General features: G+C 44.2%; 1 protein-coding gene across 6 annotated transcripts in view; it reads left to right on the top strand.

Moving 5' to 3' along the window:
- The first annotated feature begins 1,025 nt into the window (after nt 1–1,025).
- gclc (glutamate-cysteine ligase, catalytic subunit) overlaps nt 1,026–14,216 on the top strand; it is a 95,251-nt gene continuing 82,060 nt past the window's right edge. Inside the window, exons 1-2 of one of the 6 annotated variants that reach the window (XM_072251108.1) lie at nt 1,026–1,110; nt 2,199–2,357. In XM_072251108.1, coding sequence (XP_072107209.1) covers nt 2,208–2,357 — 150 coding nt within the window. In that variant the 5' untranslated portion in view covers nt 1,026–1,110; nt 2,199–2,207. Of the gene's footprint in view, nt 1,111–1,495; nt 1,638–1,741; nt 1,918–1,977; nt 1,996–2,198; nt 2,358–14,216 lie in introns of those variants that run through there. The other 5 variants (XM_072251106.1, XR_011885000.1, XM_072251105.1 and 2 more) reach the window with 5 other exon arrangements.

A 14,216-nucleotide genomic window follows, 5' to 3' on the forward strand; every position in this document is an offset into this window, starting at 1 on the left:
CACTGTTCATGACAACTCCAACTTATTTCCTTTGAATCCGTCAAGATATAAGTCAAAAAATTTGTTATCAAAGTATGTATGTATTTATTTATTTAGTGATACAGCACAGAATAGGCCCTTCAGTAGTCTTTGGACTGTGGGAAAAATGGGAGAGCCCAGAGGAGACCCACAGATTCTATCGGAAGGGTGTATGAAACTCCTTTTGAGTATGCCGGGATTGAACTCCAAACTCCAAAGCACCAAACTGTCATAGTGCTGTGCTAATCACGATGCTACAATGGCACACCCACGTTTTGTCAGTCATTGATATTTATATCTTTTTATACATTCTCTTGTATTTATTTTCCCGCAAATGCCTGTAAGGAAATGAGCCCCGAGGTAGTATATGGTGACATTTAAGTATTTTGATAATAGTAACAGTGCAATCACTCCAGTTGAGTACGATGTTCTAATAAATTTATTTTGAACATTCAATTGGTTCAGAGTTGAAAAGGAAAGGTATGTCGCATCTGGAGTTTCTCCGGTTAGCAGACGATTTCCCTCCATGCCTCTCTGAGGTAGTGGGGAACCGCGTACGAAATGGTTTGCCATTTCAAAGAGATCTCTAGCTCATAATCCAGCACAGATGGAAAGCGTGCAGGGGAGCCAGCTGGATTCGAACTCAGGACCTTTCGTCCCGAAGTCCGGCACACCACCAGAGTTCAAGTGAGTGAAATTATCCATTCTGGTTCAGGAGCCCAAGTTTAATTTCTGTTGTTGAACCTGGTGGTGTGAGAGCTAATGTTTCTGTACATCCTGCCCTCCTGATAAGAGAACATTGGCCTGGATGGTGGGGGTCTTTCAAGGCTGCTTTCTTGTGGCACCACTCTTATTAAATGTGCTCAGTGATGAGGAAGGGTTCGCCTGTGTTATGAGGTTAATCGCTCAGCCGTGGTTTGGCATTAACCAGAATTACAGACCTCCTGTCCGGACTTTATAACAGCATACTGTAAAACAACAGATAGAGATAAACAGAGGAAATTTCATGGAATCCGCCCCACAGACTAACTCCATGTAAGTTGATCCCCATCTCGGGAGCCGGCACCGCTCAATTCTCACATCAAACGTCTGGTAAGCCTTTGTTGTCTACAATGAAACAAACTAAAGGTCTATTTTAAAGAATGCGTATTTACAGTCGGTGAGCAAACGCAGTTTCCTTTCACCCTGCGGTCCGAGCTACCGAAAGATGCTGAGTCACTCACCACGTGACTCCGCGGCGCTCGAGCGGAGCCCCGTGATGTCACACCGACCGTTACACAGGGGAGAGAGGGTCGATCATGCCCGGGGTGGGGAATGTCAAGAGGGTCGCACCTCCTCCGATATTTACATACCAAACTAAACGGGGATTACGTGATTGTCATGGAGCCATTCAACCACTGATATTTACAGTGCATGCTAACCAAGCGAGTGGCAAATCAGTGGCGAGCAAAGGAGATCATGTGTGGTGGGGGCGGTGCAAGTCCGCGGCAGGTGTAGGCGCCGCGCGAACGGGCACACAGACACACACAGACGTGCGGCGCAAGAGACCGCGGCAGGTATAAGCGCCGCGCGAAGGGGCGCGCACATGCAGGGACGTGCGAACGGTGCAAGAGTCCACGGTAGGTGTAAGCGGTGCGTGAATGGGCGCACACAGACGTGCGGTGCGGCGCGGTTTGCTGGCTGCTGATTGGAGTCTGCAGTGAGTCTGCGCAGTTGGGCTGTCGCTCAGCTACGTCCCCCTCCTCGTGTGTGCGCCGTCGGTCGGCCACCGGGCGTCCGTTGGCGGGGTGAGCCGCTCTCGGGTCGCTGAAGGTTTCCTCCCCTCAGCTGCGCCTTTAAACCCTCGGTGACCGGTTCCGAGACGTCGGGAACTAGAGCTTTATCCTGCGTGAATTAACGGTGATTGACGCTCCTTCTCTTCGAATGTGCGTTACCGGCGGCGTGTAGCTTCTTCCACCCCAGGAATACGCGTTACCGGTAGTGTATAGCACTCTTTCCCCCCCCCCCCCATGAAAGCGTGAACACTGGTTGCGCAGTCCCGGCAACGTCGCCCCCTTCCCCCCCTCTTCCGAACGCAGGTTACCGGCACCGGGTATGCCGAATGCGCGTTACCGCCCAAGGGTGATAAGTACGCACCTGGACACCTCTGTAATTTGTACTTTGCTTCTCCTCCCCCATAGCTGGTGAGTATGGGTTTACTAGCGGAGGGATCGCCACTGAACTGGGAAGAGACCAAAAGGTACGCGGATCACGTCCGCAAACACGGCATCATCCAGTTCCTCAATATCTACCACAAGGTGAAGGACCGACAGAAGGACGTGCTGAAATGGGGCGACGAGGTGAGTGTCCGCCCTGCTTCTGAGGGCTGGGGAAACAGTTGGACAGGAACGGCAACACTGCTGTTCCCATCTCAAAGTAGCTCCCATCGTTCCCTTTCCCAGCACCAGCAAACAATGTGAACCAAAAGGGCATGATGTAAAATAACATCCATGTAATGCTGGAGGAACTCAGCAGGTCAGGTAGCATCTATGGAAATTAATATACATTCGATCTTTTGGGCCAAGACCATTCATCAGGACTGGAAAAGAAAAAGAGGACCAGAAGGCCTCAGCCCAAAACCTCGACTGTTTATTCCTAGATGCTATTTGACCTGCTGAGTTCTTTTTGGATTTCCGACATCTGAAGAATCTCTAGTGTTTTTGATGTTAAGTAACACCACTCAAACCCGATCTGAAGCTTAGATCATCTCTGCTGCCTGGAGCATACACACGTGTTTCGTGGTTTTATTATTCTTTCGTTTTGGTAGTGTTTTTTTGGCTTTGGTGTTAGCTCCACCTTTCTTTAGCTGTGTGCAGCATCGGACGATGTGTGGTTTCCTGTCCCCTGCGTTAGGTCTTATCCAGTTGGGAGATGTAATGGTCTGGTGAAATAAGTTCCAGATGTGCAGTCAGGGCAATGTTACACTTCACATCTGGCATGCAGCCATTTTAGACAAATGTTTACATTTCTTTGTTTTTATTCTGACTAATGCTGAAGATTGATGGTAGTTGGTCCAAGTAACTATTATAATTTTTGTCAACATCAGCATGGGAGAGGAATTGGATGTAAAGCTGAAAGTAAATACTACAAGGTAGATAAGAGATTCTGCAGATACTGGAAGTCTCTCTGTTACTAGTCTACAGGGCTGTTGTCCTTCATTTATTGTCCCCGAAAATGACTGACAGGATAAAAGAAAAAAAATCTAAATTTTATGTCTTTGACTTGATGTGTAATCTGGTCTTCGAAATGTTACTGCTTTATGTGCAGGTTTTAGCTGTACTGTTTGGGTGCCCTGTCGGATGCTGCACAGTATGGAGAACATTGCATGACCAAAATGCTTGCTAAATGAAGTTTAAAAAAAACAAAATATTAGGCATATTTGGTAGGTCAGCAGTATCTGTGGTGGGGGGGGGAAAGAGATGTAACACTTCAAATCTGGGGCCCTTTGTCAAATCTTTTGGGACATTTCCAGAATTCTGTTTTTATTTCAATTTCCCAGAATTAGTTTTTCATGCATTGAAATGATACCCTGAGCTGATGGTGTTGAGATCATGTGGTTCAATATGGGCTGTATTTCTCATTCACGGTTTGAGCTTTGTGTAGATGTTTTCTTTGCATTGCCGTCATCTGTCAATTTCTGGAACTTGTCATGTTTTGCTTTGTTGTTTTAGCTTATTAATCGTTAGCTGCTTGTGTGTAAGCTGATTATGAGCCTCAGTGCAGTATTGTGTAAAAAAAAAGTGCAAGGTAGAGTCCATCGTAACAAAGGTGACAACAGAATTGTGCACAGCTAGATTTAACAGCTAATTTTGTAGTGCTGGTTGAGATGACATCCTCAGCTGCTGTTTTGTATCCAGTACATATGAAATTTCCTTGGTTTGAGTTTGGAATGGAGCACCTACAGTTATAGAACACTTTGACTGATACCACTCAAGTCACACTGACTAATGGTTTGTATGGCTGCAAAGTTAGATTACTTGGTAAACCCAGTAGTGGTTTTTATACATGATAGATTTGCAATACATTGTGAACACCAACAATTTAAATTTGGGATTATGTTCAGTGCTTAATGATGATTCTTTTGTTATCCATTTTGCAAAATTTTATTTGGAAATGGTTCTGGTTGTATGTCACAAAATAACTGACATTTCTGCTTGAAGTAATTTTGAAGTTATTAAATGTTCTGGAGCTTTATACTGTGTGCACAGAACAATTTTTTAAATTGTCTAATTTCTCACTGAATAATTTTGCAAGGGGTAGTATCAATTTTCTTGTAGAAAGTTTTACTGATGCAGAGTAGCTCCAGGGTTGTAAACTGTAACAAAACTTTCAACTTCTATTATAAGGAGTAACTTGAATCAAATGTAATGTGACAGCACTCCTGAGCTAATGTTATCTACATGCTTACCATAGTTAAAGGTCATTTATTTTGTCATTCTAGATTGTAGATGCAAGTTGAAATACAATTGCAATGTGGAGCAATAATCCAAATTCTGATGATGTGGGGAAAGTAAGGAAATAAACAATTTACAAAGTTTACCGATGACACAAAGCTGGGTGGCCGTGTGAAATGTGAGGAGGATGTTATGAGAATACAGGGTGACTTGGACAGGCTGGGTGAGTGGGCAGATGCAGTTTAATGTGGATAAATGTGATGTTATCCACTTTGGTGGTAAGAACAGGAAAGCAGATTATTATCTAAATGGAGTCAAGTTAGGAAAAGGGGAAGTACAATGAGATCTAGGTGTTCTTGTACATCAGTCACTGAAAGCAGGCATGCAAGTACAGCAGGCAGTGAAGAAAGCTAGTGGCATGCTGGCCTTCATAACAAGGGGAGTTGAGTATAAAAGCAAAGAGGTCCTTCTGCAGTCGTATAGGGCCCTGGTGAGACCACACCTGGAGTACTGTGTGTAGTTTTCGTCTTCAAATTTGAAGAGGGACATTCTTGCTATTGAGGGAGTGCAGCGTAGGTTCACAAGGTTAGTTCCCGGGATGGCGGGACTGGCATATGTCAAAAGATTGGAGCGACTGGGCTTGTATACTCTGGAATTTAGAAGGGGATCATATTGAAACATATAAGATTATTAAGGGATTGGACATGCTGGAGGCAGGAAGCATGTTCCCACTGATGGGTGAGTCCAGAACCAGAGGCCACAGTTTAAGAATAAGGGGTAGGCCATTTAGAACGGAGTTGGGGAAAAACTTTTTCAACAAGAGTGTGGTGGATATATGGAATGCTCTGCCCCAGAAGGCTGTGGAGGCCAAGTCTCTGGATGCTTTCAAGAAAGAGATGGATAGAGCTCTTAAAGATAGCAGAATCAAAGGTTATGGGGATAAGGCAGGAACTGGATACTGATAGTGGATGATCAGCCATGATCACAGTGAATGGGGGTGCTGCCTTGAAGTTCCTAATGGCCTACTCCTGCACCTATTGTCTATTGTAAGTTAATTGGCCACTCTAAATTGCCCCTCATGGGTGACTGATAGAATCTGGGAGCAGTTGATGGAAATCGGGGTGAAAATAAATTGATCATCAAACGTGTTTAATACTTCATAACTGGAAAGTTATGTTCAAGTTCATTGTCATGTGGGGCTGCCAGTGCGCATGCATATGGATTAGACGTGTTTGGTCAGTACTCCTCTCTGAGGCCTTGATAAAATTACAATTATACCCTGTTTTATTTATTCATGGGCCAACAGTGTACGTTTACTCTCTTTATCTAAACTAAGTGTCTGGAAAAGTTTGACGATGCTGAAGGCAAACAAAGCCAAGACCACCGACTGCCAAACTACCGGAGCTAGTGCTAATGCTAACAACGGGCCTGTAAATAACTTCTCCGTGTTTAAGATGCCGCTGGACCAAACTCACACCATGTGCAAGGAATTAGGCCAGGAGATCTCTGAGTCAGTTCCGTGTGGCATTAACGGCCGCTTTGATGTTTTTGAGACCAAGTTCCAGACACTTGTGGCCTCACAGGCCGATCTACAAGCCCGTATGGCTAATCAAAAACTAACCGCTAGTGACCTCGAAGCATGCGTGCAAGAGCTTGAAGCTAAGTACTCAGAGCTAATGAGACAAAATAGTCAGCTCCAAGCTAAAGTGCTTGACTTAGAGGCCTGTTCCTGGAGACATAACGTTATGATTGTAGGGGTACAAGAGGGTGAGGAAGATGGTAATCCCACCAAATTTGTTTTCAGACTGATTCTCAAGTTGCTGGGGGAAGAGCATTTCCCGCACTCAGTTAAAGTTGATCGTACATATCGCTCTCTACAGCCGAAGCCGGCCACCAGCGCCAAGCCACGCACCATCTTAGCACGTAATCACCATTTTCAAGTGAAAGAGCTGATCCTGTGCTGCGGCAGACTACGACCCATGGAGTACAAGGGAAAGAAGGTCTTGATCTTCCCGGACTTTACCGGTAGGGTGATGACTCAAATGTCGTGCCTTTCGTGATGTACTGCAAACTCTGCGTGATGGAGGAATCAAGCACACCCTGCGGTATCCGGCTAGGCTCTATATTTATCATCAGGATGGAGGATCGCCTATAGTCTACGACGACCCGAAGGAAGCAGCACGGTTCTTGGAAAGGAATAACGCAAGCAAAGGGGAGTAGATATACTGACACTGTTGATTCAGCTTATACCTGTGCCGGTTTACATGTTGGGGTAAGGGGAGGGACCTGCTTGCTCTATGTAGTTTTACAATGCTGTATACCACACTGGGATTTAATTGCAAACAATGTTTTAAATACGTCTGTTATTGCAATGGTTAATTTTGAGTTAGTGTCATGAATGCAGTCATCCCACCTCTCCCGGAACTTCCGGGAGTCTCCCGCATATTAATAGTGGTTCCCTGATGCCCGCAAATTATATACAATATCACGGAAATCAATTTTTTAAGAGCGAGCGAGAGAAAAACAAGACAGAGCGCGAGAGCGACCGAGAGAGAGCGTGCGAGCGAGCGAGAAAGCAAGCGAGAGTGCGCAAGCGACCATGAGAGAGAGAGAGAGAGAGAGCGCGCGCGCGCCATGGCAGAGTGTTCCAAAAAAATATAAAACGTACGTCACCCCAGACTACACTAAAGTGTACCCCTGCCTAATAGGGGTCAAAATAATGACCGTGTTGCTCGCTGCACTGTTTGCAACAGTGACTTTTCTAGTGCCCATGGTGGGTTAAGACTGTAAAAGACATGTTGAGGTGAGTTTAACAGGTGTCATTTGTTCATTAGCATAGCTAACGTTATTTAAACTAGCTGGCCAGCTGCTGAGGAGCTACTCTATTGCAGACATCCCACCTCTCCCAGAAGTCTCCCGCAAATTGATGGTGCTACCTCCCTGAAATGAGTTTTTGCAGGGTGGGATGTCTGTGAATGCCCAGCTTCAGGTGCGGATATTGGATAACTCTCCCCAGCCCTAATAGCATTTGTTTAATGGTATTATATAGTTTGCGTTACAAATTTTCTCGGAGAGGGGGCTTGTGATAATTGTGTAATGTTGTTACCTGCCCAGCAGCTCCTTTTTGGATGGAAATGGGGAACTATGTGTCTGGTTCAGGGAGACACGAAGGGGGGTGCATTTGGGTGTGTTGTTCTTGTTTATGGTTCAGACATTTTTTTTGTATGTTGTGTTTTTATGAGGCTGCCAGCCATTTTGCACTGTGTACTATGTTCAACTGTAATAATCTCTTTTTTTATTCTCATATGCAGAGGTCTCGTGGTAGAACACAGCTGGGGGCAAAGATATTACAATAGTCTCGTGGAATGTTAAGGGGCTTGGTCATGTTGTTAAGAGGGACAAGGTTTTTAGACATCTCAAATCTCTATCTGCAGATGTGATTTTTCTACAGGAAACCCATATCAAAGTAACTGTGCAACTCAGACTGAGGTCTAGCTGGATATTGCAGGTTTACCAGTCATCATTTACTTTTCATGCCCATGGTGTGGCTATCCTTTTTAGGAAAAATATTCCATTTCAACTCACTTCCATGACCAAGGATCCTCTCGGCAGGTATATCATGGCCTCTGGCACTGTTAATTCGTTTCCGCTAACCTTCCTTAATATTTATGGTCCAAACACAGACGAACCAAATAATTTTTTTTTTTTAGGAAAGTTTTTGATTTACTTCCAGATGCCAGTAATTCAAATATAATAATGGGCGGTGATTTGAATTGCTACCAAGATCCCTATTTAGATAGATTGTCCTCCCGCCCACCCTTAAATATTGTGTCAGTGCAGGTCCTAAACAATTTGATTAAATCAAGGAATTTAGTAGATATCTGGCGAGTTTAACATCTCACCGACAAGGACTATTATTATTCTCATGTTCACAAATCCTTTAAATTGATTCTCATTCAATTTCTTGTGTTACCAATACAAAATATCATCATATATTAATCTCTGACCATAGCCCCTTGACAATGTCCCTAAATCTCTCCCTTCCCAAACGAATCCATTCCTGGCGTTTTACCCCTTCCCTATTCACTGATAAGCTGTGTACATACATCTATTGATGCTTCTGGCCACATCTTCAGTGATGTTCCTGGAATCATCGGGTGTTTCGGGTCTCTCAACATCATACAACCTCCTCCAGGTGACCCAGCCGGTGTTGATCAGACCCCAGCTTGTGTCCAGATGGCTAGCTACTTATGACTCCATGGCTCCCCTCTTTTGAGCCACAGCCATCTTGAGGCCCTCTCTGCCGCATCGGTGGTACTGCGGATGGCTCTCTTCCTCTCTCCCTCGATGCCCAAAATGCTGAAGGCTCTAACTAAAGAATGGGCTACGAATCCCCTACAACCAACCTCCACTGGGAGACACCTCGCTCTCCATCCAGCCTGCTGACAGTTGCTGAGCAGTCCTGCGTACTGGTCAGCAACTAGTCAGAAATTCATAGGAAACATCACCATCAGATTAAAAGATTTTATAGAAATTAACGATAATGGCAAGGTGTCAGATTCCACACTCTGGGAGACATTAAAAGTTGTATTTTGTGGGTATATAATTTCATACGAATCTGCTGCTAAGAGGGAGAGAGAGGGGCGATTATTAGAGATTGAGAATACTTCCCCAACTCTCGAGGTGACATACCAGGCTTCGAAATCCTCTGAAGACTACAATAAGATAATGAAGCTTAAATATGAGTACAGTTGCATCTTGGGTAGTCAAATAAATAACCTCCCCTTCAAATTAAGACAAAGGCATTTCAAAATGGGGGACAAGCCTGGGGGGCTCCTGGCGCGGCAGCTTAGGGGTGCCCAGGCCTCAAGGTCAATCCACTGCATTAGATTGAGGGCGGGCACCCTGTTAACTAACCCCAAGGAGGTAAATGACTGTTTTAAAGAATTTTACAGTGAACTCTACACTTCTAAATGCGATGCCACTCAATCTGATTTGAATGACTTCTTTGATTCTTGTAATGCCGAAACTTAGTGACGCTGCTAGGGAGGACCTGGATTCTGACTTGACATTGGAAGAAATAACTTCTGCCATTAAGTCATTTCCGTCTGGTAAGGCAGCTGGGCCAGATGGATTTGGCTGCAAATTTTATAAGAAATTTTGTGATATCCTTGCCCCACTTCTTCTCAGAATGGTATCTTGTTCTAAGAGAGACAAAGCCTTACCTAAAACATTGTATGAGGCTAACATTTCCCTCATTCTAAAGAAAGGTAAAGAGGAAACAGACCCAGTCAGCTGTAGGCCCATTGCACTCCAGAACTTCGATAGAAAGGTAATCACTAAAATGCTGGCTAACCAGCTAAATAAGCATTTGTCATCTGTCATTCATCCTGATCAGACAGGATTCATCCCAGGCAGGTTTTCTTTTTCCAATGTTAGATGCCTCCTTAATACTATGTATGCTGATCATGGAAAAGCTAGTGGGACAGCAATTTTATCCCTTGATGCCCAGAAGGCTTTTGACCAGATTGAATGGCCTTAACATGTTTGAATCACTGTACAGGTTTGGGTTTGGCGAGTCATTTATATCCTGGGTAAAACTGATATTCGCCAGCCCAATGTGTTCTATTATAACCAATGGTGACAGTTCAACTACGTTTCCTCCACACTGTTCAGTTCAGCAGGGTTGTCCTCTCTCGCTGGCCCTCTTTGCCATCGCGGTAGAGCCCCTCGCTCCAAAAATAAGTCATCCAAATATTGTGGGTTTGAAAGTGGGAGGTATTGAAACACTTATTAGTTTATATGCCGACGATGTGATACTGTACTTACAAAACCCAGAAAAGACAGTCCCCCTTCTTTTAGATTTAATCACTTCTTTTGGCAGACTATCGGGATACTCAATCAATTGGACAAAAAGTGACTTCATACCCCTCTCTGTCTACACGCTGGGTTTTTTGGAAAGTGTCCCATTTAAAATAGTTAAAGATCACTTTACTTATCTTGGTTTGGCAATACCCAAAGATCCTAAATTAATGTTTAAATTAAATATTGCGGAGTTTATTTCAAAACTTAAACAGAATATAGAAAGTTGGAAAACCCTACCTCTGTCCATGATTGGTTATATAAATTCAGTTAAAATGGTTTTCCTTCCTAGGTTTCTCTATCTTTGTCAAAATCTCCCCATTTTTCTTACATCAGTCTTCTTTAAAGAGTTGGACTCCATAATTTTGTCTTAGTCATAGTCATACTTTATTGATCCTGGGGGAAATTGGTTTTCGTTACAGTTGTACCATAAATAATTAAATAGTAATAAACCATAAATAATTAAATAGTAATATGTAAATTATGCCAGGAAATAAGTCCAGGACCAGCCTATTGGCTCAGGGTGTCTGACCCTCCAAGGGAGGAGTTGTAAAGTTTGATGGCCACAGGCAGGAATGACTTCCTATGACGCTCTGTGTTGCATCTCGGTGGAATGAGTCTCTGGCTGAATGTACTCCTGTGGCCAACCGGTACATTATGTAGTGGATGGGAGACATTGTCCAAGATGGCATGCAACTTGGACAGCATCTTCTTTTCAGACACCACCGTCAGAGAGTCCAGTTCCATCCCCACAACATCACTGGCCTTACGAATGAGTTTGTTGATTCTGTTGGGGTCTGCTACCCTCAGCCTGCTGCCCCAGCACACAACAGCAAACATGATAGCACTGGCCACCACAGACTCGTAGAACATCCTCAGCATCGTCCGACAGATGTTAAAGGACCTCAGTCTCCTCAGGAAATAGAGACGGCTCTGACCCTTCTTGTAGACAGCCTCAGTGTTCATTGACCAGTCCAGTTTGTTGTCAATTCGTATCCCCAGGTATTTGTAATCCTCCACCATGTCCACACTGACCCCCTGGATGGAAACAGGGGTCACCGGTGCCTTAGCTCTCCTCAGGTCCACCACCAGCTCTTTAGTCTTTTTCACATTAAGCTGCAGATAATTCTGCTCACACCATGTGACAGTGTTTCCTACCGTAGCCCTGTACTCAGCCTCATCTCCCTTGCTGATGCATCCAACTATGGCAGAGTCATCAGAAAACTTTTGAAGATGACAAGTCTCTGTGCAGTAGTTGAAGTCTGAGGTGTAAATGGTGAAGAGAAAGGGAGACAAGACAGTCCCCTGTGGAGCCCCAGTGCTGCTGATCACTCTGTCGGACACACAGTGTTGCAAGCACACGTACTGTGGTCTGCCAGTCAGGTAATCAAGAATCCATGACATCAGGAAAGCATCCACCCGCATCGCTGTCTTGCATCTGGAATTATAAGAATCACAGGATTTCAAAAATACATTTGCAAAAGCCCAAATCTGAAGGAGGGCTGGGATTACCTGTATTCAGACATTATTATTGGGCTGTTAATGTTAGGGCTCTAATGTTTTGGCAACAGGGGGCTCTGGATAACTCAGTCCCTGGGGCCCCCTTGTGGCTTTTATGGAGTCTAACTCTGTTGTAAATTCCTCTTTGCCAGTCATGCTGTTCTCTAAGTTAGAAAAGCTTGGGATTTTAAAAAGTTTAAGTTTTGTTTTGAAAAATTCCGTCAGAATTCTAAATCAGGTTAGGAGTGTTCTGAATATACCAGAGACCTCTGTACAAACACCAATCTGTTTCAATCACTCTTTTCTACCCTCATGGTCGGATAAAATCTACCATGCTTGGAGGGAGAAGGGTCTAGTTTCTATTGAAGACCTATACATAGAGGGACGGTTTGCAACATCTAGTCTGCTGAAAGAGAAATTTGAGCTGCCTCATTTCCACTTTTTTCGTTACTTACAAATTAAACACTACATTCAATCTAAAATTTGTAATTTTGAAATCCTTCCAGGGAAGCATATATTTTTTGATATCTTAAAGAACCCTCCTGACTCCAAGCATCTCGTTTCTAAGTTTGTATGTTTGTTCGATGGTTATACTATAGCCTCTACTGTGAAGATCAGGGAGGCCTGGAGAGAAGAATTGGGCATTGAACTATCTGAAGTTGCCTGGGACAAGAGTTCGTCTATATAAAGAGGCTTTGAGGAAAGAGAAGCAGATAAAAGGGTGTAAAGGTAGTAAGGTAGAAGGGCTAAAATGCGTATACTTCAATGCAAGAATCATCAGGAACAAAGGTGATGAACTGAGAGCTTGGATATATACATGGAATTATGATGTAGTGGCCATTACAGAGACTTGGCTGGCACCAGGGCAGGAATGGATTCTCAATATTCCTGGATTTCAGTGCTTGAAAAGGGATAGAGAGGAGGGGAAAGGGGAGGAGTGGTGGCATTACTGGTCAGGGATACTATTACAGCTACAGAAAGGGTGGGTAATGTAGCAGGATCCTCTTTTGAGTCAGTATGGGTGGAAGTCAGGAAGAGGAAGGGAGCAGTTACTCTATTGGGAGTATTCTATAGGACCCCTGGTAGCAGCAGAGATAACGAGGAGCAGATTGGGAGGCAGATTTTGGAAAGGTGCAAAAATAACAGGGTTGTTATCATGGGTGACTTTAACTTCCCCAATATTGATTGGCACCTGATTAGTTCCAATGGTTTAGATGGGGTAGAGTTTGTTAAGTGTGTCCAGGACGTATTCCTGTCACAGTATGTTGACAGGCCGACCAGGGGGAATGCCATACTAGATCTAGTATTAGGTAATGAACCAGGTCAGGTCACAGATCTCTCAGTGGGTGAGCATCTGGGGGACAGTGACCACCGCTCCCTGGTCTTTAACATTATCATGGAAAAGGATAGAATCAGAGAGGACAGGAAAATTTTTAATTAGGGAAAGACAAATTATGAGGCTATAAGGCTAGAACTTGCGGGTGTGAATTGGGATGATGTTTTTGCAGGGAAATGTACTATGGACATGTGGTCGATGTTTAGAGATCTCTTACAGGATGTTAGAGATAAATTTGTCCCAGTGAGGAAGATAAAGAATGGTAGGGTGAAGGAACCATGGGTGCCAAGTGAGGTGGAAAATCTAGTCAGGTGGAAGAAGGCATCATTGATGAGGTTTAGGAAGCAAGGATCAGATGGGTCTATTGAGGAATATAGGGAAGCAAGAAAGGAGCTTAAGAAGAGGCTGAGGAGAGCAAGAAGGGGGCATTGGAAGGCCTTGGTGAGTAGGGTAAAGGAAAACCCCAAGGCATTTTTCAATTATGTGAAGAACAAAAGGATGACAGGATTGAAGGTAGGACCAATTAGAGATAAAGGTGGGAAGACATTGCTGGAGGCTGTGGAAGTGAGCAAGGTCCTCAATGAATACTTCTCTTCAGTATTCACCAATGAGAGGGAACTTGATGATGGTGAGGACAATATGAGTGAGGTTGATGTTCTGGAGCGTGTTGACATTAAGGGAGAGGAGGTATTGGAGTTGTTAAAATACATTAGGATGGATAGGTCCCTGGGGCCTGATTGAATATTCCCCAGGCTGCTCCACGAGGTGAGGGAAGAGATTACTGAGCCTCTGGCTAGGACCTTTATGTCCTTCTTGTCCATGGGAATGGTACTGGAGGATTACAAGGAGGCGAATGTTGTCCCCTTGTTCAAAAAAGGTAGTAGGGATAGTCTGGGTAATTATAGACCAGTGAACCTTGCGTCTGTGGTGGGAAAGCTGTTAGAAAAGATTCTTAGAGATAGGATCTATGGGCATTTCGAGAATCATGGTCTGATCAGAGACAGTCAGCATGGCTTTGTGAAGGGCAGATCGTGTCTAACAAGCCTGATAGAGTTCTTTGAGGAGGT

Source organism: Mobula birostris, chromosome 2 (genome assembly GCF_030028105.1).
Source record: "Mobula birostris isolate sMobBir1 chromosome 2, sMobBir1.hap1, whole genome shotgun sequence".
Classification (NCBI taxonomy): domain Eukaryota; kingdom Metazoa; phylum Chordata; class Chondrichthyes; order Myliobatiformes; family Myliobatidae; genus Mobula; species Mobula birostris.